Source organism: Drosophila yakuba, chromosome 3L, assembly GCF_016746365.2.
Source record: "Drosophila yakuba strain Tai18E2 chromosome 3L, Prin_Dyak_Tai18E2_2.1, whole genome shotgun sequence".
NCBI lineage: Eukaryota > Metazoa > Arthropoda > Insecta > Diptera > Drosophilidae > Drosophila > Drosophila yakuba.
The window spans coordinates 3,617,515-3,644,414 of record NC_052529.2 but is presented as its reverse complement, the minus strand read 5'-3'; the positions used below and the strand labels follow the sequence as shown (position 1 = coordinate 3,644,414).

Sequence of the window (26,900 nt, the reverse complement as noted above, 5' to 3'; positions counted from 1 at the left end):
TCAGTTGGCATCTACAGGTTTTTAATTGCTAGCTTTAATATCTCATAAAAAATACGAATGGCAATGAACGAAATTAATGTCGATATACATCTTAAATGCTCGTAAGTGTAAGAATTTGCAGTGGAGAAAATAGTTTGCTGGAATGCACGAATCCTATTTTAAATCAAGGCATATAGTATTTTCAAATCTTATGTTATATGGGAGAGATTTTACAATTTATGTTCATTTATTACCCCCTACTTTTTCACAGTGTGCCCAACTAACTGGCGAGCTGAACGCACTTAAAGCGATTTTCAGCCCAACAAATTGCGCCGCGATACGCGATGGTCAATCAGGGATCGTGGCATTTACGAGAAATAATATACATATATATTTAATGCCTTCCAACTTGACCCCCTTTTACGCGAGCCCCTGCGCATCGATGACGTCAGACGGAGGGGCATTGTGTAAACCCTGTGGAGTGGTGCAATTTGTGGCGTGGACCAACGTCATCGGTTGACCACATCCCTGCTAAAGTTGAAGTTCCACTCGGCTGCTTTCCATTGAAGCGCATAATTTCGCGGAAATGCAATTTCCCCCCCAAAATCCATGGCTATATAAATAGGCGGTAAGTGCGACATTTCACGCTTAGTATGCGAGAATCGGGGGATCGAAGGGTTCCAAACATAAGTCATAAGTAACCAGCAGTTGATAGAGAGAGATATGAAGAAGCGACGCATAACCAGCACAGCTGGAGACGTCAATGGATTTCGGTATGGATTTGGAACCCAAGCGAGGACTCCAACTCGTTTGGGCTTCCGCATTGCGTTGCGAAGAGAGGCACGCGTGTGGCAGGCGGCGCGGCGACTGAAAGATTTGCTGCCACTGGTGGCGCTAATTGCTGGATTCGGAATGATGGACGCATGCGCAGCGGTTGGATACTCCTATGCGAGATTCGAGGGTCCGGTGGTGGGGCCGGAGCACCTGGTCACCGTCCACGATGGACGCACCGTGGACTATGTGGCCCGTCCCGAGTACAGCTTCGCCTATGGCGTCGAGGATGGCAAGTCGCGCGTGCTGCAGAATCGCAAGGAGACGCGGAACGGGGACGAGGTGCGCGGTGTCTACAGGTGAGTTTGTTTTGGGATGGCGCTTTGGGTTGGGGACAACTTGTCAACGCATTCATTAGCGTCACACTGAGCTGCAATCGATATGGCATCGTGGACACTCTGAAACCACTTAATATCAGAAGCGGCAGGCACAGTTTGTTGGCATTGCATTTTAACAAGTTGATTTCAAAGATTGCTGGTAAAATGTATACACAGCGTATTTGATAAGATCTTCTAAAAACGGGTTGTGTATAATCAATCATGAAATCATTTCGTGCTGTGCTAAATAAACTGCCAGAAGGCTCTTTAAATATAACAGTGATTTTGCATATGCATTTTTAAGTTTTTTGCAATAATAAGTAGATTTCTAAACATGTGTGACATTTGATCACATATTAGCAGACAATTATTATTATCACTCAATTAACAAGAAATATAAATATTTCCCAAATTAAAAAACCATTAAACATAAAATTTGCATTACGGAAAAAAGAAACTCTGAATACTACTAATTCCCACCATGTTCATGTCATCAGCAACACTTTACAGACTTGCTAATGTGGAATATTGATACAAATGCAACTAAACACCAATTACACGCCTCTGCACATGCATTAAATCGCACATTGAATTAATTTTATTTCTCTTCACGCAGCGTAGTCGATCCGGATGGCACCTTGCGTGTGGTTAAATACACGGCCGACGATGCCAATGGATTTCAAGCGGAGGTTATTACGAACGGTGTGAAAACTCTGCACGGCCATGGATCTGAGGGGGATGGGTTGGTGGACAACCAAGTGAGACACCACAGCTCCGAGGCCCATCAAGGTGACACGGATGAGCACGAGGAGGAGGAGGAGCGAGCAGCGCACCCGGGAAAAGGCCAGTACCAAGTGCACGAGGATTACGATGAGGGTGGCGGCGAGGGGGAAAAGGACGAGGAGGGGGAGAGGGAGGGGGGCGAGGAGGGTGGGGATCACCAGGAGTACGAGGGCAGCAGCGAGGAAGGATATGTCGAGGCAGATGCTCACAGTCAGCAGGAGGAGTCCAGCAGCGAGGACTACTAGACGTGTAAAAATACCTACTAATTATATTTCATTTAATGTGATAAACTACAAATTAAACATAAAACAAATAATATAAACAATGTTCAAAATTTCTTTGAAAATTAATATAAATTTTGTTTTATCTTTAGGCCTTCAAGGATATACATTCAAATGGTATTTCATAAAGTTTTCAGCCTATTATTGTTTCTAGGATTATAAAAGTAATTGATTGCGTGGTTTCGCCCACAGACAAAATACAGAAATAATCCGTTGAGTAAATCCCGAACTAGTGGAACATCTAAATAAATTGCTAATTGAAATATCTGGCGAGCTTTAGTCGCCGGTTTAACGGGGTTAGAGGGTTAAGGGGTTAAGGGGGGCAAATAGGCGATCTTTATGCAACCACAACATCTACGTCATGTTGGGATATGTACACATATATCAGCCAGGTTGGCGAAGCGTGTGCGTTCGACTTGGACTCACTCCATTGCAGTCTGGACAGCGAATTTGATTCAATTTCGATCTCGAGCTCGTTTTCATTTTGATTTTGATTTTCATTTTCGCATGGACTCAATCAAGCGAGCCGTTGGACAGGCAAGTTTGTTGCAAGCTCGGAAAATCTATTTTCCTGCAGTATGCGTGATCCACTTTGGTCGCTGGTGGATGGCTGATGTCTGATGGCTGGTGGTACCATTTCGTCACTCTCTTAATTTCAAACGCGCAAATGCGCAAAATCGCATTAAATGTGCGAAATGCAGAGAGCAGACTGGAAAAAGTGGATCAAAGCGACGTCTGGCTGGTTGTGCCAGCTATGCGATGCGGTAATAATGCTGAAATGCCAGGCAGCCTGGCCAACTTTGCGTCGGTAATCTCACAATTGAGCCGGTGACAAAATTGGACTGACGGCTTAAACCGGACCGGGCTAATTGACAGCCAACTTTTGGTCCACTAATAACCCCCCATTTACCTGTTATCTCCCTGCCCCTTCGGCGGCATAGAATGAAATAGCGAAAACCTCTAAACATGGTTAGCATGCGTCGGTCTCAGACGTGCAAGAATCCTCGCATTTGGAAATGTTTTAATTAGTCGCCGACATACGATGCCGAGGTGTCATTGGATCTTCTACAAAAGGGTATCGGAAGTGCTGGGATTGCGTAACATCCAGCGGATGTAATCTTTGTGGCAGTGACCACCGGATATGGCACGTTACGCATACGCAGCGTTGTGCAACGCGCTGGATCACATTCACTGCACTCACTTTCTAATTGAAATAACCCCGAGAGCTATTGTCCAGTTCAGAGTAATGCATAGCCAAAAGACCTTCGAGTCTCAATCACGAAAGAAACGAAATATCGCTTTGCCCACTGCATAAATCAAGCCACAAATCTATAACTGTCAAGTCATTTGAGCCAAAGGGTACAATTTAGAAACAGCTATGGCATTAAGTGGCTCGACTTTTCAATGATTAGTATGGAAATATTTCTTATTGTTATTATAAAGTAATAAAAAAGTGAATTACCTTTTAATAATATGCTGCTCCCAAGCAGTAAACTTAAATTACATTTTTTACTGATATCGATGGGCCTTTTCAATCCATTTTTATTGTCTCACATAGCCGATAATACCCAGCTCAGATTCCAAAATGCCAGGCAAAGTGCGTTTAAATGTTCAATGGATCCATTAGCCTCCACTGCCCCGCCCCAACTGCCAACCGCCCACATGAAGCCATTGTCCAAACATAAGCAAACAAACTGCCAGATAGGCGAACATAAATCAAGATTAAATGTTTGTTCTAGTTATCGACAGATGGAGCCGTAAGTGTAATAAATCTCCAGTTGATATGGATTTCGTTGGGTGGAGGAGGAATTAAATGGGAAGGGGAGGGATGGAGGGACATGCGTGGACAAGTGCAATTAACGCATGCAAAACAATTCGATCGATCAAGCAATGTTGTCGCTTGGCGGTACCATTGCGCAACTATCCATCTATCTATCGATCCAGCCGAAGACAAAGACAAAGCATGTCGTAGTCATTGCGATTTTCCAACTGTCTTGTCCAGTGACCAACTAACCAACTAACCAACTAACCATCTAACATCCAAAACCGAGCCCCTGCGACTCCTTGGGTCTGTCAAAGTGCGATCGTGACGTGGCCAACTTGTTTGGCCCGAACTCTTTTTATTTCTTTTTTTTTTTTGTTTGCGGTCCACTGGTGGTTAGCAATTGTTTCGAGCGATTTTCGGCCTGCCGTGTAAATGTGTCGCCTTTAAAGCCGTTTTATGTAAGTCGATTCTGTGTCTTTGTCTTGGCTTTCCATGCTAATGGCCAGGCCCATTCCAAAGTGATCTCTTATAGTGCGATCTGAGTATCTGTTAGTTTGTCTCCATTTTTTGTTGTGTTTTTTTTGTTTTTTGTCTGGCCAATGCTTTTTGCACCTAGCAAACGAACATTGGGCCTTTTTCCCATCGTTTGCTCAGACGTCAGGCGGTCCTCGGCTGTTTGTCTCCATTTAATGGCCACTTGTGTGTGTTTTATAAGATACAATCATAATTTTCTGATATGTTATGCCAAAGCGGTTAGCTGTTTGTGGTGGGTGTTGCCCGAAAAAGTGTCAAAAAAACTTTGTTTGAGTTGAGCAAGCGTAAAAAAAGGAGGTGGAGTTGAAGATATAATGTTTAGTTAGTTTAGTGTTAAGTATAATGGTAATTGCCAAGATTGGCTGAGGATCTTTTTGTTCGCTGAATTTCTTTTATCAGCTAATACCATTATAACACGAGATTAACAATCTTGCAAAAGAATATCATCTAATTAATTATATTTTAATAATTATCTTTACTGAAATGTTGGTCACAAATTCCATTCCGCTACAATCTCTTAGCTAAAAATGCCATATAATATTTATCATTTCTCGCAATCGTGGCGACAAACATTTGTCTCATGCCTCCGAAAATTATTGATTGAGCCGCGTTTGATTTGCTTAGCCATGTCAAACTATTTGCCAACACCGAAATTCCGCACACAGTTCTCCAGATCGTGGAAATAACAAACTGAAATCGGTCGCAAAAATGTCAGGCAACAAATTGCGTGGCCCGAAAGCTACGCAAGTTGGCTTGGTATTGGTTTGCTGTTGGTTTGGCGTTGGCGTGGTAATTATAACGACGCCCCGTTTGATTGCCACAGATATGGTAATAATATTTTTTCGGCCAAGTTGTGCGGACCCAAAACGATCGTAGTTATGTCGGCAAATCAATAAATAAAGAGCTTAGATCATTAGAGCCAATGCAAAAGTGTCGCTTTCAATTGCAGCGCCGTCATCAGCGAGAGGCAGACAAACAGTCAGCGAAACTAAGAAAACTAAGTCACCGAACGCCTTCTCAGGCCGAGAAACAAATGCCGCACCTAGCTACAGATTTTTGAGCGGGGGAACTCGGGGATCATTGTTGTGGCACATGCGTGGTATGGCATGGTACTGCAGCACTACTCCGCTGGCAACTGGCATCTAGCTCCCCCCGCACCACCAGCACCACCAGCATCACCAGCACCACCAGCACCACCCACCGCAACCCACCGGTGGCACAGCTGCACCGCCATCGGTCGTTCGTTCCAGTCGTCGTTGATCGGGTTGCAGTCGTCGGCGAGCGACGCGTATATAAATACTTTTGGTCATCGTTGCAGACATCAGTTCAGCTAACGATTTCGTGCTCTTAACGGTCCTCACTCACTCGAGCTCACTCCTTACAGCCTCCTCTGCAGGATTCAGCGTCCAGTCGTCCTTCGTCCTTGTTTTTAGCTACGTGTTCGCGTCGTGTGTCCGTTTGCCGTTCGTGCTCGATAATTAAAATGAAGGTGTGTGCTCCAACCCCCTGCACCCTGCCCCCTGCCCCCTGCCCACAATCAACCATAGCCCAGAACCCAAGTGATTCCCCCCGATCCTGATGCTCACTTCTCCATACTCTTTAGTACTTTGTTGCCATCGCTCTGCTGTTCGCCGCCACTCAGGCCGTTCCCATCGAGCTGGGCCACTACGCCCCCGCGCTGGTGCATCATGCGCCAGTCCTGACGCACGCCGTCCATGCCGTCCACGCCGAGCCGGTGGCCTATCCCAAGTACTCCTTCAACTACGGCATTAAGGATCCCCACACCGGCGACATCAAGTCGCAGGCCGAGGAGCGCGACGGTGATGTGGTGAAGGGTGAGTTATCAATGGGTTATTTACCACAATTGATAGGTATAATTCATCCTAAATGTTTAAATATACCAAAGTCCTCTATAAAACAAAAGACTTAGGCAACGAACTCAAATTAGGTGACTTAGGCAACGAACTTTAGAGAACTGCACTGAGCCCTATAGACAGTTAGCGTATTTTGCAAGGCGGAACTTTAAACTTAATTTTTCTGCTAGCAAACGAAAGACTTAGGCAACAAACTTGATTTTACGAGACAAATATTAAAGTGCTTTAGTACTTTATTTCATCAGTTCATATAAAGTTTATATGTTAATTATATATAACTTTTTATAACTCCACACATTCTTAATTGAAACATAATTTTTTTGGTGAGACAGCTCACCAGTTACAAACAATAGTAATAGTTTGCTATGTAATATTAATGTCAACTTTGGTTTTTATGTAACATTGCCTCATTGCTTATTTATCACAACTTTGTTTACTCTACTGACCCATTTAAAATTGTATGTCCATTGTCCATCCAACCCATTTACAGGCCAGTACTCCCTGGTTGAGCCCGATGGTTCGGTGCGCACCGTTGACTACACCGCCGACGATCACAATGGCTTCAATGCCGTCGTCCACAAGACCGCCCCCACCAAGATCATCGCCCACGCACCCGTGCTGCATGCCGCCCCCGTGCTGGCCCATCCCCATGGCCTGCTGCATCATTACTAAGAAGCGGGAGCCTGACTTAGTCACCACGGTGCTCTCCCTCTCGCTCTCATCCATTCACACCAGAATCTTCATAGGAACAACAACAAACAAGAAAACAAACAAAAAACCACAAAAAAAAAAAACAAACAACGAAAATGAAATCTTTTGTAAGTAAGCGTAGCGTAGAGTTTAGTAGACACGGACCGCCTTAGGGGGCGTGTCCCGGCACCCGGCTGATCCTGGCATGGCACAAGGACGAAGGATATAAACCGAACAGAAAACAAAACGAAATTCATAACGACTTGGCATTCGGAATGACTTGATCGCGGATGATGAACGCGCAAAGGATGACCGGAAGCGGAATTGGAGTGACAATTTTTCCACACGATTTATGTTATTTGTTTGTATATATGTACGTACGATTAACCAGAACCGATTTCGCTGGCAGACTTTTGCACACAATGTCCCAACCAGAAATTGTACTTCAAGGACGGCAAAGGCTTCTCTTAGGACTTCTCCTCACTCTGTACATAGAACTTTATTTATACGCTTAGTTCTTTCAGTTTCCCAAGCTAAACTTTTGTAATATATTTATGACTATCTCTCCTCTTTATGCTATACATTTTCCTATTCTACATCATCTTCTTTAGAAGCCTTTGCGATGACTGTCGAACTGTGGCCAGCATCCTTTAACTGCCACGCCCCTTTGAGAGCCACGGTGGGCGTGCTAAATTGTGTGCCATTGCGGGATGGCTGACAGTTTGATAGGATCTCTAGCAGAACAGGTCCTTGGAAGGCAAAGGATTGCGGCAATGGGCCGGTCATTGTGCATTAGTAGCTAGTACTCTAGAAATCCCCGCTGTTATCCTCGTGACCGCATTCCGTTTCTTTCTTTCACTCTCACCCGTCTCACTCACTCAACGACTCCCTATCTCTTCCTCTCTCTCTCTTTATATCTCTCACTCACTCACTCTCAGTCTGACACCTTTGTATCTAGTTTCATTTTTTGCATTTAGTATTTTTCACATTTATTGTGTATTTATAAAGAATTATGCAGCTTAATTATAAACAAACAAAGAAAAACATACGAAAAAGCAACAAAAAAATAATCATTGTACTCAATTAGGAGGATATAAACGAACGACAAACAAACTCTCACATGTCTCTCACGTCTCAAAAGTTCATTTGAGTCTTACATTTATGTACTATATATTCCCCATAAACATTTGTATGCAAAAACACAGCAAGAACACCAGCAGCAAACAGCAAACGAAATGCGAAAACGTTATTATGGAAATAGAAAGAAAAAACTAAAAAAAAATTAATAAAAAATCATATTGAAAAAATAATAATTATCTCTTTTCTTGGCTTGGTTTTTGAAGCTACAGCGAGGGCTGTGAAGATTAGCATGGTTGGGAAATAATTATTAGAATAATTAGCAGAGCAAAAATAAGAAAATTACTTAGCATTCCGGTGAAGTATTCCAAATGGGGATTCGCACCCACATGGAGGGCCTCTCCATTTCGTTTTAGCTTCTCGGTTCTTCAGTCTGCTATTGCCATCGAAAGTACGCGCAACTCACCGGTCAAATATAAAATAATTATAATAATAGCACCGAAATAAATGTGATACATCGATCTACAGGCGAGGAGCATTAAAATTCAGCATGGGCCATTCGTCAAATTTGTTTTGGTTCTCTGTAAGTGCTTAAAAATTGGCAATCGTAAAGAACTTAGTTTCATGCTCAGGAATGTTCAGTTGTGTATTTTTATACATAAAAAGGTACTCAGACATATAAAATGTTCTGGCAGTGAAAGTCAATAAAAACGTTTTTTCTGCATTATCTAAAATGTTTAGTTCTGAATATGTACTTTAAAATTGACAACAGTTTAATAAATATAAATAGATTTGTTCATTGAAAAAGCTTAAATAAAATGAAGTTAAAAAAATACAAATAATATTTCTTGCAATCAAATATAATATATGTATTTAGCCTTATTTCTTAGTTTTTGATTTTTCATTGGAAATATGACAGAAATAGCAAATAAAATAAATAATTGTGTGCATATATTAATATATATTTAGTTTTTCGTTTGATTTTGGCCTATTTGGTGGAAACACGTGTCTAATTATTTTTGGCATCACAATCAATTAATTTAACACCTAAGCTTTTTACAATTATTAAATCAACCAATCAATTAAAGATCAGAATGCAATTATTTTTTTACTTAGCTACCCAAGCTTTACGCCTCAATATATACTGATCATTTTATTTCTTTTGCAGGTTTTTGTATTAAGCACAAAAGTATTCGCCGCGTACTCCAATCCATTGCCAGCAAAAGTCGAAGTATACAATCAGACTGAAGTGAAACCTGGGAAAGAAAAAGCCAAAGTGAAAAACTATTTCGTGCACGAGCCTTATGGTAGGCAACATAATGGAATCCTTGAACATTATTTGTTATTCTTAATTTTATTCATAGGACCTAACACATATTCCTTCGGCTATGAGATAGATGATCCACAGACGCAGAACTCTCAGTTTCGAGAAGAGAAGCGATTTGTGAATGGCAGCATCCAGGGAAGCTATGGATATGCAAGGGCAGATGGACGCATTGAGGTAACCAAATACATGGCGTCTGAGGATGTAGGTTACTCGGCCCAGATACAGATTTTTAAAGCAGGCGATGAGAAAATCAAATCAGTTTGGCCCACCGAAAGACCGGATATCCTTGTGGAGAGAAGCAAAGCGGATGCTCCTTCAAATGTCACCTGGGATCCCAAGAGCCATCTCAACGTGAGCGTCTCCCATGTGGCGGATCATGTGGCCCAGCAGCTGAAGGAACAGCATGGTCTCGACCTAAACCACATCGATGTGACCAAGGATGTGCTAAAGCCGGCGGTGCTCGATGTAATCCAGGGCAAGGACCCAGCCAAGGGTCGCCCAGTTCAGAATCTAATTCCCCAGCAGTTTCCCATAGTGCCCTTCCAACTGCCCGCGGATCAAGAAACCAGCAAGGCCACCACCACTGCAGCACCCAAGCAAACTGAAAGTTCAAAATACCACAGGGCCAAAACCAACAATGCCGAGAAGGCTCCACAAGTCGAGGAGCCGGAGGCCAGTTTACCGCCGCCCAGGCCACTGGTCAATAGCAGTCCAGACGATGCAAATTGGCAACGGCGAACCATTGAGGCAAATCGCCGTGAATTCCTGGCCAATTTGCCCAATCTAAGTGAGGCCAGGCCAGAGTAAATGTTTGAAAATGTTTCAGCAGGCCAAACTGAATGCTTAGGAGTTTTTTACAATATTAAAGAGGGGTTGTTGTCCAAATTACACAGAAAAAATATTAGTTGAATAAAAATCTCTTTAAAAATATATATATATTTAATCTTGTGGATATTATATTTATTAGTTTCTATTACATGTTATAAATTTATTATTTAACTTTTAAAAATATGTTGTGCTGTAAAATCGGTTAGTTATTTTTTTCTTTGTGCACATGAGCAATATTAGTTAAGAGTTATTAGGTAAGCTTCTTTCACTTTTCATTCACCACGTCTTTTGCCGATACCTTGGCCATAAAAAAGTGATCTCAATTGGGCCATAAAGGCAAATTGAGAGCCACAAAAGAATTCCATGCATTGAACGGCATAATAAGAGGTGCCGAGTGTCTGTGGCATTTTTTTGGAAAATATGTTCCGGGTGCCAAAGTGGAGCAGCCAGATTGGCGGCGTCTTGATCCCAATCTAAGGCGCTTGCCGCCTTTGAAGTTTCATTTTTTATTGCCTCTGTGGGTTAATTCGCGTCGCCCACAAGGGGTCGGGTTTGGGTTTGGTCCGCTCTCCAGGTGGATATTCCCGCCATTCAGGAAGACATCGGTACGGATCACGTTGCAGTCAAGTGTAAATGTTTTGCCATTTAATTGCTCCAAATTTCCAAATGCGTTTCCATGCGCGCAAAACTCGAAAATAAAAACGGAAGGAAATGCGAATTGCATTTTGATTTCTGTTATCGTTTGCGCTTTCTTTTTCATCCAATGCATATTTATGCTGATTTATTATTCCATTATTGCGGCAGCTTTAATTTGTGGCACGCACACTCTTCGTAGATTGCGAAATTTCGTTGCCAAAAGCACACACAGCAAACACTTTACACGGTATTTGTTATTTTTTAGCACTTTACATTTGCACAGGCTTGATTTTTATTCACTGTGTTGGCTTTTATTGCCCACGAATTTGTATCTTGGCACATTCACTTTTATGCTTGAGTGAAGTGGCTAAGAAATAAAAACCCATTCGGATGGGGAAAGGCCACAGATAGTTTGATATGTGTATGCAAACTCTGTTCTTAGGGATTATATAAATTATTATTCCACAAGTCATTGCTCGCATTTCACATATTTAATTATAGCAACTGAGTAAACTTGCATATGCACTCGGCTGCTTTATTGTATGGTAATTAAACGGCTGCTACTTTCAAACCATTCCAAATCATTGGGTTTCATTGGTTTCTTTCTTTTCGGCATACATATTCGGTCATTAACTAATTGCTGAGGCAAATGGCTTGCACCACCATTACTGCCACCCCATTGAGTGGCTCTGTGAAAGTGTTTATGATTTTCTCCCTCGTTTTTTGGCTAGGGCGTGACGTATACGTAATGCAATGCGCTGGCATTACGTAGCCGCACAGTGGGCCCCACTGCACAAGTGGCACTTCAGTTGCACTTCGGTTGCACTTCAACTTAACATTGAGTTCGCGGGCGTTGTCCCTGCAGCGGCCAGCTCATAAATAAACTAATAAAACGCAATATATTTGAGCGCCGAATGGAAATATGTATGTGCAGGCTGACAACTTGATTAGGGGATCTGCAGCCGGTTTTTTGGTCCTGCCGTCCAATCGTCTGACGCCCGAGGCGGTTGCATAAATTTAGCCATTTTATAATCTCGATATGGCACTCGAAACTGGTAAATTTCATAATATCCGGTTCGGGCGAGCTTGAAAAGTTGTTAATTTGTTGCATCTCCGCGCCGCTCGGCAGCAGGAAAAACAAAGCAGCGCCAAAAATGACAGCAATTAGCCGGCTACGGAATAAGGTAAAAGTATTTAACCTACTTTTCCGTGCCACTTCCCGCCCACTTTTCCCCCTTGGGAAACTCAGCGCTTTTCACTGCAGGAAGTGGAGAGAGAGAGAAAGAGAGAGAGGGAGCAAGAGACACATTCAATTGGCGCCTAATTAATGAGACGCTCTTGCCGGTGGCAGAAACCGAAAGTCCAAGGAAGTCGTCATGGGAAAACCACGCCACCAGATTTCCTCAACACCGCCACACACTCGATGTGTGAAAATGGCAGCGGCACTTGGTGGCGAATTTAAAATATTTAACAATTAAAGCGGGCCTGTGAATGCAAAGCGTAAATATTTTGATTAGTCAATGATACCATTAGAGCTGCAAGAAAATCAATTGGAAAATTGCTCAGTCGCTCGTCGTCGACTTTTCCGCGTCTTGCTAAACACACACACGAGAGTATCTGGGATGTGTTGGAAAAAAGTCTGGAAAAATGAAAACGAAAATGAGTGTCGCTCGCGACTGTCCCAGCTGCCATCTGATATGATTATGTGATTTGGCAATTTGCATTTAATTAATTTCTTCAGCTATTTATTATGTCAACGGCAGCAGCCGCGGCTTTAATACCCGCGCCAGAAGTCGAGGGGAGCACCGAACGCGATGGGGCGGGTGCAATTGCTGTTACCGCACCGAATTCAAGTGAATATTATTTGTTACCGTTGAAAGGCTTTTCAGATTATGCCTCAACTCGCCAGTTATATCAGTTATATCACGGAATGCATAATCGAAGCTGACGGCGCCGTCGGGTGGATGCGATTGAGTAATGAAGAATGCCAAATCGAAGCTGACGGGGATTAGTGAGGCGTTCTGAGGATAACAGGGAATACTAATATATCAATTAATAAGGAAATTTCATTTGACAACTTTATAACTTACATATTTTGAACCCATCAAATGTAATATTGATTTATTCCTTAAACATATTTATTATATAAAGTCAATTTATAAAAAAGGATTACTTATTATACTTTATAAAGAATAAGAGTGAGTTCCACACCAATTGTAATAGTTTCTTGCATATTTCCTATAATTACCATTCAGTTACCCACTAATTTTACACCTAATAAAATCTCAACATAGTATCACCGGCACAGGTGAAGATGGTTTCACTGCCTCCACTTCACTTTTATTGCTCATACGCACTGTGTGCTGGCTGAAAACGATCGAACAGTGAAAAAGTGCGACGGCTTGCTGTCATTACATTCGTTTGCTTTTGCACTTTAAAGTTCAATGTGCGCTGGCAATTAGCCATTTTCCTTTTGACCACGCTCATTTCTCCACGAGACCGAGCCAACTAGTTCCCAGTAAATTCGTGTTTGGTGCGCATTGCCTGCGAATGAGCGAATATAAATTGCTGGTAATTGAATGCGTTGGGATGCCCTGGCACCACTGGGCTCCTCGAATGTAATTTTCAATTACAGCAGCTGCCGTTTGGGTTGCGTAAGTCCCGGCCGCATAAAAGGATAACCATTAAAAGAGCAACATCGACATCGGTGGCCAAAAACTGTAGCCAAAGCCAATTCCCACAACAATTTTGGAAAGATGCACGCGTCGCTGGCCTGTTGAGTTGTAAGGTTTCAGCCGGGACGACTCTAATAAATATGAAACAATGAGACAAAAGTCAAAGTTGCCTGCTGATTGCCAGCCATTGTTGTTGTATGTTTGCAAGCGATCGCTTAAGCTACACTGTGCAAAACTATTCATACCAATCGTAGTTGGCTTGGGAAAAGTAAAGCGCTTATTTAAATCTAATTTTAATAAAGTAAACTATTTAAATAAATATCCATATGAACTTTTGTTTGAATCAAAAAATCTAGAGTAAATACAGCACAGTAGTATGTACATATATGTAATTCTTGATATAAGACTTCTTTGTAAATAATTAAAAAATCTTTTTTCTTTTTTGCAGTGTAACAAACTTTTTGTCCAATTGCTTTGTTTTATTTTTTTTTTTTCGCCGATGTCGCAAATGTACACCAGAAATAGCTAAAGCTGCGGCTTTGGCTGTGGCCGCGGCGGCAGGAGCACTTCAACTGCTTTTGGCCAAGTTAATGCATGTACTAAATGTCTAACGGTAAATATGAGTTACTAGGTAATTGCTTGGTCTGCTTACCTGCAGCTGTTACATGCGCGCATGCGCATAACCAACAAAAGCAGCAACAACGCGTCTTGACTTTTCACTTTTGTGTTTGTGAGTGAGTGGGAATTGATTGAGTAGCCAAGTGCTCTGGGTAAAAGTAAGTCAGTCCAGGCCAAAAGCAAAAAAAAAAAACAAAAAGCGAAGTGAATCTAAACTATAGCTAACCCAAAAATTAACACCTGCTGGCCAGCAAAATGAAAATTTGGTGTGCAATTACAGCGACAGCGAAAAAAAATTTAAGTTTTTGAGCCGATAAGTGGCAGCGAAATAAGCCGAAAAATGTTGCATATCACAAGACAAAAATGGGTGAAATGGTCAGTAAGTGAGTAGCCAACAGCGTATACCCTTACAACTTTTTATATTCATAAAGATTTATAGTGTGGTATATATATGTGTGTGAGATATATTAAATTAGCTTAATAGTTTAATAAGTTTATATAGGAGAAGTAGGAAGTGCCTGACAATCCTTTAGGATAAAACATTGTAATGGAAGGTACTGCCTTTTGTCATATTCGATGGACTCTCTTTTGAAAATCCACCAAATTGGAGCTCCAAATTGTATCAGCAATGCGTTCAATTTGCGGCGCTTCGTCAAATTGCCAAATGCTGCGGCAGATACACTGCGGTACGTGACTGTATGTGCATCAAAGACTGCAGACTGCAGCCGTTTGTCGAGTGTGGCATGTTGACTTGCGTTATTTTTTCCACCTGCCCGCAACGCCAACGCTCTCCAGCTAAACATATAAACATATAAACTAGCAGCAGACGTAGACCCCAAAATCGTGGGCCATAATTAAGCATTTATTTTATTTGCCATATTTCTTGCGCTGCTTCGGGATTTACTGGGATTGGATTGGTAATCATCGTGAAAATATGTTTGTTTTTATCCCACCGAAGTTTTTTTTTTTTTGGTTTGTCATGTCTCGCAATGTTGTCAAACGTTGTCGACCATAATATAGCAATTAAAATTGTGCTTGTATTTAAGAGTACATCAACCCGATGTCACTCGTTTCGTTTTGACCAGATTGGATTGCTCCCATGGCTGATCTGCCAAAAAGAGCCATGCAAAGTGCTTGCTGCAAAGCTGCACGAAATCCACATACACATCCAAGTAATTTCTCGAGTTATTGGCAAACAACTTGCCGATGAACTAGATTACCGAGATGGAAATGAGTTGAACGAGTGCATGATGGGCAGGAATTTGAGGGTATGGAGTTAAGTAAACAAAAGCGTGTTGAGGAATTTCCTTAAAGTTGTGGGAAAATAATAAGGATTTCATTAGTTTTTTTAGGGAGAACTGCAAAGGAGAAATTGCAAATAAAGTATATAAGATCTAGTATAAGAATTTTGGCTAACCTAATATATTTTAATGCCAGCAAATTGAAATGTGATTGAAAAACAAAACACATTTGTGTCACTAATGCATTTGACAAAACGATTGTTTCAACCTTCGAGTTGAGAACCCCAAAGTCACAAAATTCCACGCTTCGCTGCCTAATTAGCGCCAACCAATTGCAAATTGACGAAAGACCCAAAAAAAAAAAAGAGGGCTAACATTGGTTAATTTTCTTTATCGCAATTGTGGCACTTAACTTTGAAGTGTAGTACGTGGCAGCCAAAGTATGTGGAGCCCACACACACAAAAGAGCTGTGAACAAAACTTCTGTTTTATGTGAAACAATTAAATATTACAAAATAGCCTGATATTGGGCCAGCCTGCAGAGCCAATTCAAATTGCTATTTACCAGTTACGAATTTACGAAAATCAGCGCATTAAAAGTGAACGATTAACCGGAGGCTAGCCGCAATAGAAGGTTGCCCCGAAAATGTTGCCCAGCAGCAGCCACGAAAATCATCAGCTCGAAATTTGGGTCAAACTGCGTTTAATGAGCCTACTTGCACGGCAACAATGCAGACCTGCAATGCAAATAGGCTGCCAAGTTGGCCAAAGCGAAAATACCAAAATATTAACAAACTTGGGTTTGGGGAGAAAGGGGGTTGGTGGAGGGGAGAGATGTTGCAATGTTGCAACTGCCGATCAGCCACATCGATGACGACTTATCAACGCCATCGCATGCGTCACTAATGACACACCAAGAGTCCTGGACGACAAGCACTCATCGAAAATGTTGAATGTGTTGCTTAAAATTTAAATAAAATAAATTGTACGAATTTTTAAAATTGTAGTATTTGTTTTCATTTATGAAACTTTTACCAGATTTGCATGTTGTGGTGTTTTAATTATGGTCAAAAGAAAGAAATATATATGTAATACATTGGAAGCACTTTTTGAACATTTCTTCTTGTGTCTACATAATAATGTAAAATATGTTTTATGTAAAATATACATACTCGTAGATTTTTTAATATTTTTCAGAATTGCAGCGACTTTTTATTCAAAGTGCATGGGGGCTGCAAACATCAAACACCAAACAATGGCAAACAACAACCACAAGTGAACTGTTTTACATTTGCTTGAAGAGACGCTCCGCTCACCAAAGACACCGAAGTCGCTGCTCCAACCACCGCCGCTTGAGCCACCGATCCACGAATCCCATCCAGCAATCCACCGAACCACCGAGTTACCGCTGCCAGCCGATTCACTTTCTTCCTAACCATATAAAAGCGGCGCATTTTCGTTGCAACCACATTATTCAGTGGTGAAAAGTCGTTGCGTGCAGTCATCCAGTGATCTCCAAACAAATCGCGAGCTTAACTCAACTCAAACTAAAATGGCTTTCAAGGTGAGCAGCAGGAGCCAAGGATAAAGGATAACGATTGTGAACAACAAACTGTACAAGAAATATATCCTCAAGGATACTGCAGAACGATCTGAGGATCAAGTGATATTAATGGATTTATATCCAAGTGATTTGGTGGTGAAGTGGAAAATGTGTTCCAAATTGGCAGCAATCATTAAAAGGATATTTATTTTGTAAATTGTGTTAATTTAAATATTTAATTATTTAGAATCACAAAGAATGCTATTTAATATCCGAAATATGAATACTACTATTTACTATCCTAAGGAAAAAATATAAATAAAAAGGATCATTTACTAGGAGCTCAAAAAGAGCGCTTTTTATAATAATCGTCAGGATCTCCAAACTTCAGTACCAAAAGTCGTACATACAAAATTGTACCATTAGCTATTTTGTGGTAATTGAAAAACAAATTCAAAGGCAGCCACAAAAACCAATTTTCAAACAAAACCCCCCATTAAAGGTAATCTGTTTAGGATGCAGAAAGAAAAACTAAATATCTGCATTAGTTAAATAAAACTCCCCCTGAGTTTACCAACATATTTACAGGCAGCCAGTAAACCACAAAGTAACCACTAAATCCAAACAAAAGCGTCAGTCGACCACAGCAAACACTTGATTATGAATTCATTAAGACCAGCAAAAGAAAAACGTCCGAAATTTGCTTACAAAGCAGCCATAACATGGCTAGCAACTGTCTGTGGCCAGCAAGTCCTCCAAACTCACTCACCCACTCCATGTGGCCACCGCTAATTGCAGCAGTTGCAAGTTTGCACTCCGCCAACGGAAACAATTAGTTGCTAATTATGCACCCACCTATCTGATCTTGCAGTATCTGATCTTCGCCTCGGCTCTGTGCCTGAGCCTTGCTTATCCGCTGGAGCACCAGTACTACGAGGAGAGCCATGGTTACGAGCACCTGGCCCACCACGAACCGGAGCCCATCCACGAGTATGGCCACCACCAGATCGAACGCATCTCACTGGGCGAGGAGCATGGTCACCTCGAACACGCCGAGCCCCACTACGAGACCCACGAATCCCACGGACATGATGAACATGTGGACTACTATGTGAGTATAGCGTATTATCGATTGTTTTTAACTTATTTATGAGATATGATCAAACCAAAACTTCTTGATCAAAATGAATTGGTGAATGGGATATATGTATGTATGACAATTCCTTGACATTTTGATATTATTTCTTTACAGGCTCCTCCCAAGTACGCGTTCAAGTACGGCGTGAATGACTTTCACACCGGAGATGTCAAGTCCCAGCACGAGACCCGCGATGGCGACACCGTCAAGGGACAGTACTCGCTGGTGGAGCCCGATGGTTCCATCCGCACCGTGGACTACACCGCCGACAAGCACAATGGATTCAACGCCGTGGTCCACAAGACCGCTCCAGTGCATCATCATGAGGAGCTGCATGAGCACCATTACTAAGCCAGGACACACTGCGCACTAGAGTTAGCCAAATTGCTCATCAGCCGGAAGTGGGAGGAGGATTATGAGGACTAGGAGGAGGGACAAGCATATCCACATCGCTCGACCATGGAATCAGCTTCATATCTCGTAATTAGGACATCAGCACACACCCAGGCCAAGGATCACATCCTGTCCATGGCCATTTCATTAACATTTTGTATATTGTATTTTATTCTGTGATAGCGAATAACTTCTATGTGTATCTTCCGCTTTCAACTGATCCTTAGTCACTACCTGCTCAGACGAATTTACCAATCACTACTCGACTGTATACCTTAATCTTTAATCTATAATCTATAATCTATAATCTGTAAACTGTAATGTATACTTATGCCTTCTCGTAAAACTTGTTACAGAGATCGAACGAACGAATTGAAAATTGTGTAATAAAGTGTGAATTATGTACTTTTTATAAAATCAAAACTCACCCGACCACTGGCCATAATTTTTTGTAGACGGGGGCCAATCATTGAACTTGTACTCCTCAAACAAATGGCCAAATGTCTCAACTGACCAACTGGTTTATACGTTTCCAGACGTAAACGGCAATGGGCAAGATTTCCACAAATTACCAGACAACGTTAGATATATTTTCCGGCTTTCAAACGAGTTCTTCAATTCATTGATTTTTTTGGGTTTGTTTTCATTGAAATTACATAAGCCTTATTTGAAATGATGGATGAAAATGCTTCCTAAATGGTGAAAAGACCAGGAGTTTCGTCAAAATGTCGAAGTAATTGATATATAAGCTGATTTCAATTACAAATAAAAAAAAAAAAAAAAAACATCATTGTTAAGATTAATAGTTTAAATTTGGCGGGGTTTTTCGACTTACTTTACCAGCACTGTTAAAAAATACCGATAATACCTAGTGAACTTATCGCCATCTCTAATAGTTGATAAGAAAGGGCATAGTACATGTAAATAAGAAATATATCAATGGTCAGCTAGCCAAAGGTAAAAATATAAACAAAATAATGGAGAAAAACAAATACGTACCACGTGTAAATCAGGTGAGCTTAACACACATATTGATGAATTAAAAGTATGAAAATGATACATGTTTACCTTTTAGATAGATGCCATCTATTTGAACAAGGACATTGCCCGCCTGATACGCGATAATCTGCTGGAGAACTTGCAAGCAATCTCAGTTAGTTACTAAATACCGTCATAGTTGGCCTATTAATAGCATATATCTTTTACAGCCCGTTTTATTCGTCAAAATCCAACCGGAGCTGGACTTGCTCATTCAATCAGCCATATGGTTTGGTTCTGTCGGCAAGCGGTGCTCCACTTTTGGCCAACAGCTTCTGGTTCTGGCGTATGATGCCGAGAAGCTGACCGTTTCCAGGCTGGTGCTCCATTTTGCCCTGACTGTATTGCCGGGCTACGTGAAGAGCTGGGAGGAGCGGCGTTTAACCAGACGCGTGGAGTGGTTTAGCGAGGCGATTACGTGGGCGGAGAACAGTGCCTTAGTACTGAACATCCTCAATTACTTTCGGTTCCTGAAGACAGGGCGAAAGCCCACGCTGGTGGACTATCTACTGGGATTGGACTACATTAGTCTGAGGAACAACCAACGGAGGGACATTGGCTACAAGTACCTAACGAGGGAGCTGCTTTGGGGAGGATTTATGGTAAGTGCTGGTTAGATCGTGTAGTATTTTTGTTATGCCACCACTTGTATTATAGGAAATCCTCGGACTGGTGTTGCCCATCATCAATTTCCGTAAGCTACAAAGATTGCTAAAATCATGGACATTTGGCCACTCGATTTCCGGACGACGGTTGGAAGATAGAAATGGCCCGGCTTTCTTGTCGCCGCAGATGACCCTGAGCACCACCTGCACCTTCTGTGGGGATCGACCCACATTGCCCCACCACATGGGCTGCGGTCATATCTATTGTTATTATTGCCTTAATGCCAATGTTTTAACGGATGCCAGTTTCTGCTGCCCCAAGTGCGGTTCTACGTGCCCCGAGTCGGGAATCCAAAGTGTCTGATAATAGGAAAATAGTGCAAGTGATGGTTTTATACATGTTTAAATTAATTTTAAGCAAAATGTGGGCTGTAAGTAATAAACAAATAATTTTCATATTCCGCCAAATGTGTGTACTTTTAGTGTTGGCAGGCAGAGTAGTGTTGGTAGTCGTACAATACCAGCAATTATTTACAGGCACGGTGCCAGAAGTCGTGCGATTAAAACTTATAAATACTGTATAATTCAACGAAATTAAAAGGCAAAAAATAGCTTGGGTGAAGTGTTAAGCCTTGTGGATCCAAAGTAAACTGCGGACTAGCCAAGCACATTCCAGTTAGGACCAAAAAGTAAGTTCTAAATCTTCATCTTTGGTATATAAAAAGCGCGCGAAAATATGAGAACAGCTGTTGCTTTCTCAACCAGCGTTGCCAAATGTGGCAAATAAATTCAACAATAATATGAAATATATTCTTAAGAAGCTGTACACGAATTTTATTCTCTAGCTTAGTTAGCACGACTAAAAGCTTGATTAATAATCATATTATTTAAAAGGCAAAGCCACACCCCATCTGTTTTGCAATTTCGCTAATCAGCTGCCCACGGCGATCTGGCAACGCTATTACTTTGTTATTATCTCATTTTTCTGCTGCGCATTTCGTCTTTGTCCGAATTTTTTTGAAGAAAACAATACAATTTATCGCTTCGCCAAGAACACGACAAGTAGTTGAAAACCCACGAATTAAACTATTTTTTTGGAGTTGCGTAATTGCATAAAAGTAAACAAAAGCATAACAAGCAAAAATAAGAAAACGAGCAAAACCAGAGCAAGCAATTGAAAACAGAAAGTGCTGAAATAATAACACCACATACACTTGGCCATCAATTGCGTATATATTATTGTTTAAATATATTCGCAAAGCGAGCTGATTTCACATATCAAGGTCAGTAAGTTGACGACTCGCAGCAGAAACAATAACAAACAAGGATCGCTTAAAACCCCCAGGTGAAAATGCTTGATTTGGATATCGCGCCGGAGAATTCCATGGGCTGCGATGCCTGGGAATTTGTCCTGGGCATGCACTTCTCGCAGGCCATCTCCATCATCCAGTCGCAGGTGGGCATCATAAAGGGTGTCCAGGTGCTGTACTCGGATACCATTCCCCTTGGCGTGGACATCATTATCAACCTGCCGCAGGATGGCGTTCGTTTGATCTTTGATCCCGTCAATCAGCGTCTAAAAACAATCGAGGTTTTCAACATGAAACTGGTTAAACTGCGTTATGGCGGCGTCTACTTCAACTCCCCGGAGGTGCTGCCGAGTATCGAGCAAATCGAGCACTCCTTTGGAGCTACGCATCCTGGCGTTTACGATGCAGCCAAACAGTTGTTTGCCCTCCATTTTCGCGGGCTAAGCTTCTACTTTCCCGTGGACAGCAAGCTGCACTCGGGCTATGCCCATGGACTGGGTTCTCTGGTTTTCCTGAATGGCGCCTCACCCGTCGTGTCCAAAATGTCTCTTTACGCAGGCAGTAATGTGTCCGAGAACAGGGCACCACCCCTACCCTTGACCTGCTATCACCGCCAGATGTATTTGGAATCGGCCACTGTTCTTCGAACCTCCTTTGGCCACACGAAGGGGCTGAAGCTAAAGCTCTTCACTGAGGGTTCGGGAAGAGCTTTGGAGCCACGCCGCCAGTGCTTTACGCGAGAGCTGCTCTTCGGCGATAGCTGCGAGGATGTGGCCACCAGTCTAGGAGCACCCAATCGTATATTCTTCAAGAGCGAGGACAAAATGAAAATACACAGTTCGAGTGTCAATCGACAAGCGCAGAGCAAGCGGAGTGACATTTTCTTCAACTACTTCACACTTGGTATTGATGTACTTTTTGATGCACGAACGCAGACCTGCAAGAAGTTCATTCTGCACACCAACTATCCCGGGCACTTCAACTTTAACATGTACCATCGCTGCGAGTTCCAGTTCCTGCTGCAGGCGGATCATCCTTCAATGAGCGACAGTGGTCACGATCTGGTGACGCCGACAAAGCAAGAACATGTGAACATAACCGCCTACACCAAATGGGACACGATCAGCAGCGCATTGGCCACCTCAGAGCGGCCAGTGGTGCTGCATCGCGCTAGCTCGACGAACACGGCGAATCCGTTTGGTTCCACCTTCTGCTATGGCTACCAAGACCTGATCTTCGAAGTGATGCCCAACAGCCACATCGCCTCGGTAACGCTCTACAATACCGCACCTCCCAGGCAGCCAGCGCATTCCTGGCAGCAGCACAAAATGCAGGACATTCGCCTCACAGTGGCCTAGACTTGTGGGATTTATTGGGCTCCTTTCGCTGCTCCATGATGCTGAACAAGGGAACGCCCGCCTGTCGTGCTCTAATCTTTAAGCTGCAACAATGATCTAACCTAGCCGTAAAATAGACTCATACATTATATAGTAATATATATATACATGGTCCACGTAGTTTTCCAATGTCAACTAAGCCAATCATCGGACGAACTCTCTGACCATGTTCATTCTGCGGTATTCCATTGCGATAGCTCGATTCGATTTGTTTCGACCCATAACTGACAATTAATAAGCCTCTTACTTTTAAAAAATGCATGTCGTTAATATATTTCAGTACTTTAAGCTCCAATCGTGTATCTCTCTTTGAAAAAGAAAAAATCAACAAAAAAAAATATATAAATATAAGGTTTCGACAAAAAATGTAATGGTTTTGATTTCTGTACGGTCAATAGTAATCGCTTTATTTATTGGATTTAATCATTAAATATATGGTTTATTTTCAGTTACTCAAAATGCCCGAACAAGTCGCAGATCAAGAGAATCAGGCTCCACAGCAACAGACGACTGCTGTGCATGCCTACAACCCCGAGGTCCTGCAGGATATGTTGCCCGTGTACTACAGGCGCCTGTTTCCCCACTTGCCCTTCTACCGTTGGCTCTCTTATGGCTTATGTAAGTGCATCCAACTGCAATCCCTAAACGCAGCCTATGATCATTACACTTTTCAGCTGAGGATGCCATCTTTTGCAATCGCGAGATCTCCTTTACACTTCAGGACGATATCTACATACGTTATCTGTGCTTTGACACCCAGGCTGAATTGGAAAAGGAGATCTGCTCGAGGAATCCTATTAAGATTGACATAGGTCCAGTGATGCATACCAAACCCAAAAACCATCGTTCAATTCCTGGCGGCTTAACGCCCGTGCAACGTGAGTTGGTTTTTGATATCGATATGACGGACTACGACGATGTGCGTACCTGTTGCTCTGGAGCAGAGGTGTGCCTCAAATGCTGGAAGTTTATGGTGCTGGCTGCCAGGGTTATAGATGTCGCTCTGCGGGAGGATTTTGGTTTTGAGCACATTATCTGGATATTCTCCGGTAGACGAGGTATCCATTGCTGGGTCTGCGACCATCAAGCTCGTCACTTGGACGGACGTGGTCGCTACGCTGTGGCGGAATACCTTAACATCATTACCTATGCCAATTTCTCGGGTAGCAATTCACCCAGATGCGCAATGGGAGAGCGACCGCATCATAGCATAAAGAGAGCCTTAAAGATAGTAGAGCCCATGTTCGAGGAGATCGTACTGGAGGATCAGAATCTTTTTGGGACTCCTAAGGGAGTGACAAAACTACTTAACATGGTCCACGATGACTCTGCACGTGGCGAACTAGAATCTTATCTGCAAAAGAATTTGGAGGATGGAGCCCATTCGCGACTCGTCTGGGAGAGCTTCATTAAGTACGCCAGCTCTATGAGAACTTCCGCAGCAAATGCCTGGAGTCGTAAGCTGAAGAACATTGTGAGCGAGATCCAGCTTGGACTGCTCTATCCGCGTTTGGACATTAACGTCACTAGAGGATTCAACCATTTGCTGAAGGCCCCGTTTTGCATACATCCCGCCACTGGAAAAGTGTGCGTTCCATTTAGTGTAAGTGCTGTAGCCAAGTTTGATCCCACCACAGTGCCCACGATCACCCAGTTGCTGCACGAGATCAACGCTTTTGATGATAAGAGCAAGAGCTACATGGAGGCGCCAGAGGATAAGAGCCGCATCAAGGATCATAAGAAGACTAGCATGTTCAAGGGTGTGGTGGTTTTCGAGGAATTCCTGCGAAAACTAGAGCGCAGCCAGAAATCTGCCAGTTTGCAGTTTTGATTATAATTTTAAAATCTATGATAAGGAAATAAAGGTTAATGAATATTTCAATATGCACACACTTTTTCGTTTGCCGCTTTCGTATTTATCTTTATTAGGTTTTTGTATCGTAATCATTAGGCTAGCAACAATAAATAGTCTAGGCGACATCGCACCGATTCACAATCCGGCTCTCACATGCAGCGCAGTCGCACCAGCGGCACCACGTTGCCATCCTTATCGTCCACATCTACCTCAACCTCTAGCTGGTAAAGGCCATCCTCCGGTGTCGTGCTGTCGGGCAGACGGGCCAGTATCTCGCTCTCTCCAGTGCGCAGCTTAAACGAAGCAGCTCCTTTGCTTATGTCGTCACCCTCTCCCTCCTCTGATTGGGGCAGTGATATCCGTATCTTGGCGGGCAGAACGCTACCTCTGCCCAGGACCAATTTGGCGTTAGATTCGTCATTGCCGTGCCAAATGTACAGGTCATCCTCAGCCACCACGCAATCCTCCTCCTTGTGAAGCTGCTGTTCGAGGGGGTCAATTAGGCACACAGCTTGGCGCGCACAGCCGATGGCCACCACTTCGTCCGCCGAATGGCTGTTGTGGAGCTTCGCGTCCGGAAAGCGAGCTCCTACTGCCGCCTGAAGTTTGGGTATTTGCATTGTGGCGCCGAGTAGAACGATGTCATCAATTTTACTCAATCCAGGATGCTCCTTTTGCGCCTGCTCCACACATTCGCCCAGTTGCTGGATGAGGTTATTGATAACTGGCTGGATGAGGCTCTCAAAGCGAGCACGCGACATCTGGGCATTGTAATCAACGCCGTCCATCAGGGAGTCGATATAAAGTTGCGTGGAAGGCATGGTGGTCAGGATGTGTTTGCAGTTGGCGGCGGCAGTGCGGATTTTGGCCACTGAGCGACGAGACTCATGCGGATCTAGCTTGTACTTGCGGCGGAACTCCTCGCAAATGAACTGCACCAAGGCCTCGGTGAATTGCCGGCCACCAATGGGGAAGGGTCCGAAAGTGGCCAGCTGGACGAACAGGCCATTTTGGACGGCGTAAAAGGCGATGTCGCTGTATAAGCCACCGCATTTGATTGTCAGCACATGGCGGAGCTCTTCCGTCTGCTCCTCGCCGATACTGTAGCCTAGAACGGCGGCCGTGGGTTCGTTAATAATCTGGGCCACGTGGAAGCCAGCGGTTTGAGCGGCATCTGCTAACAGTTTGTAGGCCGAGGCGGGATAGTAGCTGGGTATGGAGAGCACGGCGATGGGTGCCTGTTCCCCGTCCGTGTGATATTGATGGGCCAGCTCCAGCTCAGCGCGCAGCAGCTCCACCGTCACCTGATAGGCGCTGAGGTCCTTGGTCACAACTCTGTCGTCCTGGTCCTCCTTTTCAGAGGGTACGGTGTGCTCCATCCGGAACACCAGCTCCTCCTTGTCAAAGTCGCAGGGAATTTCCCGCAGCGCACTGGACAGTTTCTCCTCCGTGAGCTGTTCCTTAGGCTGAAGCAGCTGAAAGCTGTGGGCCACCGCCTGGCGCGGACGAGTGGCCATCTTCTGCTTGGCCGTAAGGCCACATTCGATCTCCGAGACTCCGTCCCAGAGAAGGCATGCCTGGGACACTCGATCGCCCTGCTTGTTGGCGATCACCTCCGCCTTGCCATCCGCGCGCACGTGGGCGATGCAGAGCGTGCTGTTGCCAATTTTGATGCCAAATCGCGGCCACATCTTTGGGGAGTCGGTTTCGGAGGCAGAAGTACTCGGATTTAAGGAATAATCTTAACAAAATGCGACGAATAAACGCGCACGTTTTTTTTTCCAGCACGCGCGGTAGTGTTGTATGGCAGAGTATTTTGCAACACTGGCGGGGTATTATGTCACGGCGATGTCACTTTGTCGATATATACGTATCCCAAGTTTAATACCAATTTTGATTTTATATGTCTTCAATATTTTCCATACATCACATAAGACGTGAAAGTTAAAGATATTTGTTCTTCGAATTACAATAAAAAATACATTCATGTTTATATAAATTTATTTACGATATAGCGTACAAGGATTTTCTAAACAAAACTAGTTTGTGCTATTTGGATATTTAGACTGCTTCAAAAAATTTTTTAAGCATTGAAAATAGCTAGTCGATTTACTCGATAAGTAAATTTCCTCTCACTTTCAAGAAGTAGTATTGAAAAACGCAAA

At 43.0% G+C, this 26,900-nt stretch overlaps 8 protein-coding genes across 8 annotated transcripts; 7 read left to right on the top strand and 1 right to left on the bottom strand.

Annotated features, from left to right (window-relative positions):
• Window positions 1-459: 459 nt before the first annotated feature.
• LOC6532736 lies at window positions 460-2,207 on the top strand. Its single transcript, XM_002093442.3, has 2 exons — window positions 460-1,109; window positions 1,744-2,207. Exons 1-2 carry the CDS (start codon window positions 703-705, stop codon window positions 2,153-2,155), a joined length of 819 nt encoding a protein of 272 aa, XP_002093478.1. The 5' UTR covers window positions 460-702; the 3' UTR covers window positions 2,156-2,207.
• Window positions 2,208-5,819: 3,612 nt separating this feature from the next.
• Window positions 5,820-8,092, top strand: LOC26534760 (cuticle protein 8). Its single transcript, XM_015194096.3, has 3 exons — window positions 5,820-5,979; window positions 6,094-6,325; window positions 6,855-8,092. Exons 1-3 carry the CDS (start codon window positions 5,974-5,976, stop codon window positions 7,034-7,036), a joined length of 420 nt encoding a protein of 139 aa, XP_015049582.1. The 5' UTR covers window positions 5,820-5,973; the 3' UTR covers window positions 7,037-8,092.
• A 471-nt stretch (window positions 8,093-8,563) lies between these two features.
• On the top strand, window positions 8,564-10,390 carry LOC6532735. The gene is made up of 3 exons (XM_002093441.3): window positions 8,564-8,714; window positions 9,300-9,438; window positions 9,496-10,390. The coding sequence occupies exons 1-3, from the start codon at window positions 8,682-8,684 to the stop codon at window positions 10,263-10,265; spliced, it is 942 nt and encodes a 313-aa protein (XP_002093477.2). The 5' UTR covers window positions 8,564-8,681; the 3' UTR covers window positions 10,266-10,390.
• A 6,527-nt stretch (window positions 10,391-16,917) lies between these two features.
• Window positions 16,918-18,953, top strand: LOC6532734 (adult-specific cuticular protein ACP-22). Its single transcript, XM_002093440.4, has 3 exons — window positions 16,918-17,020; window positions 17,871-18,110; window positions 18,252-18,953. The coding sequence occupies exons 1-3, from the start codon at window positions 17,009-17,011 to the stop codon at window positions 18,486-18,488; spliced, it is 489 nt and encodes a 162-aa protein (XP_002093476.1). The 5' UTR covers window positions 16,918-17,008; the 3' UTR covers window positions 18,489-18,953.
• A 454-nt stretch (window positions 18,954-19,407) lies between these two features.
• Window positions 19,408-20,641, top strand: LOC6532733 (peroxisome biogenesis factor 2). The gene is made up of 4 exons (XM_002093439.3): window positions 19,408-19,543; window positions 19,606-19,683; window positions 19,739-20,170; window positions 20,226-20,641. The coding sequence occupies exons 1-4, from the start codon at window positions 19,508-19,510 to the stop codon at window positions 20,535-20,537; spliced, it is 858 nt and encodes a 285-aa protein (XP_002093475.1). The 5' UTR covers window positions 19,408-19,507; the 3' UTR covers window positions 20,538-20,641.
• A 57-nt stretch (window positions 20,642-20,698) lies between these two features.
• On the top strand, window positions 20,699-24,762 carry LOC6532731 (DNA primase small subunit). The gene is made up of 3 exons (XM_002093437.3): window positions 20,699-20,862; window positions 23,330-23,498; window positions 23,555-24,762. Exons 2-3 carry the CDS (start codon window positions 23,339-23,341, stop codon window positions 24,709-24,711), a joined length of 1,317 nt encoding a protein of 438 aa, XP_002093473.1. The 5' UTR covers window positions 20,699-20,862; window positions 23,330-23,338; the 3' UTR covers window positions 24,712-24,762.
• On the top strand, window positions 21,143-23,311 carry LOC6532732 (PHAF1 protein CG7083). The gene is made up of 2 exons (XM_002093438.4): window positions 21,143-21,456; window positions 21,519-23,311. Exon 2 carries the CDS (start codon window positions 21,525-21,527, stop codon window positions 22,839-22,841), a length of 1,317 nt encoding a protein of 438 aa, XP_002093474.1. The 5' UTR covers window positions 21,143-21,456; window positions 21,519-21,524; the 3' UTR covers window positions 22,842-23,311.
• Window positions 24,763-24,773: 11 nt separating the features above from the next.
• Window positions 24,774-26,587, bottom strand: LOC6532730 (heat shock 70 kDa protein 14). Its single transcript, XM_002093436.4, has one exon. The coding sequence runs from the start codon at window positions 26,424-26,426 to the stop codon at window positions 24,885-24,887; it is 1,542 nt and encodes a 513-aa protein (XP_002093472.1). The 5' UTR covers window positions 26,427-26,587; the 3' UTR covers window positions 24,774-24,884.
• Window positions 26,588-26,900: the final 313 nt, after the last annotated feature.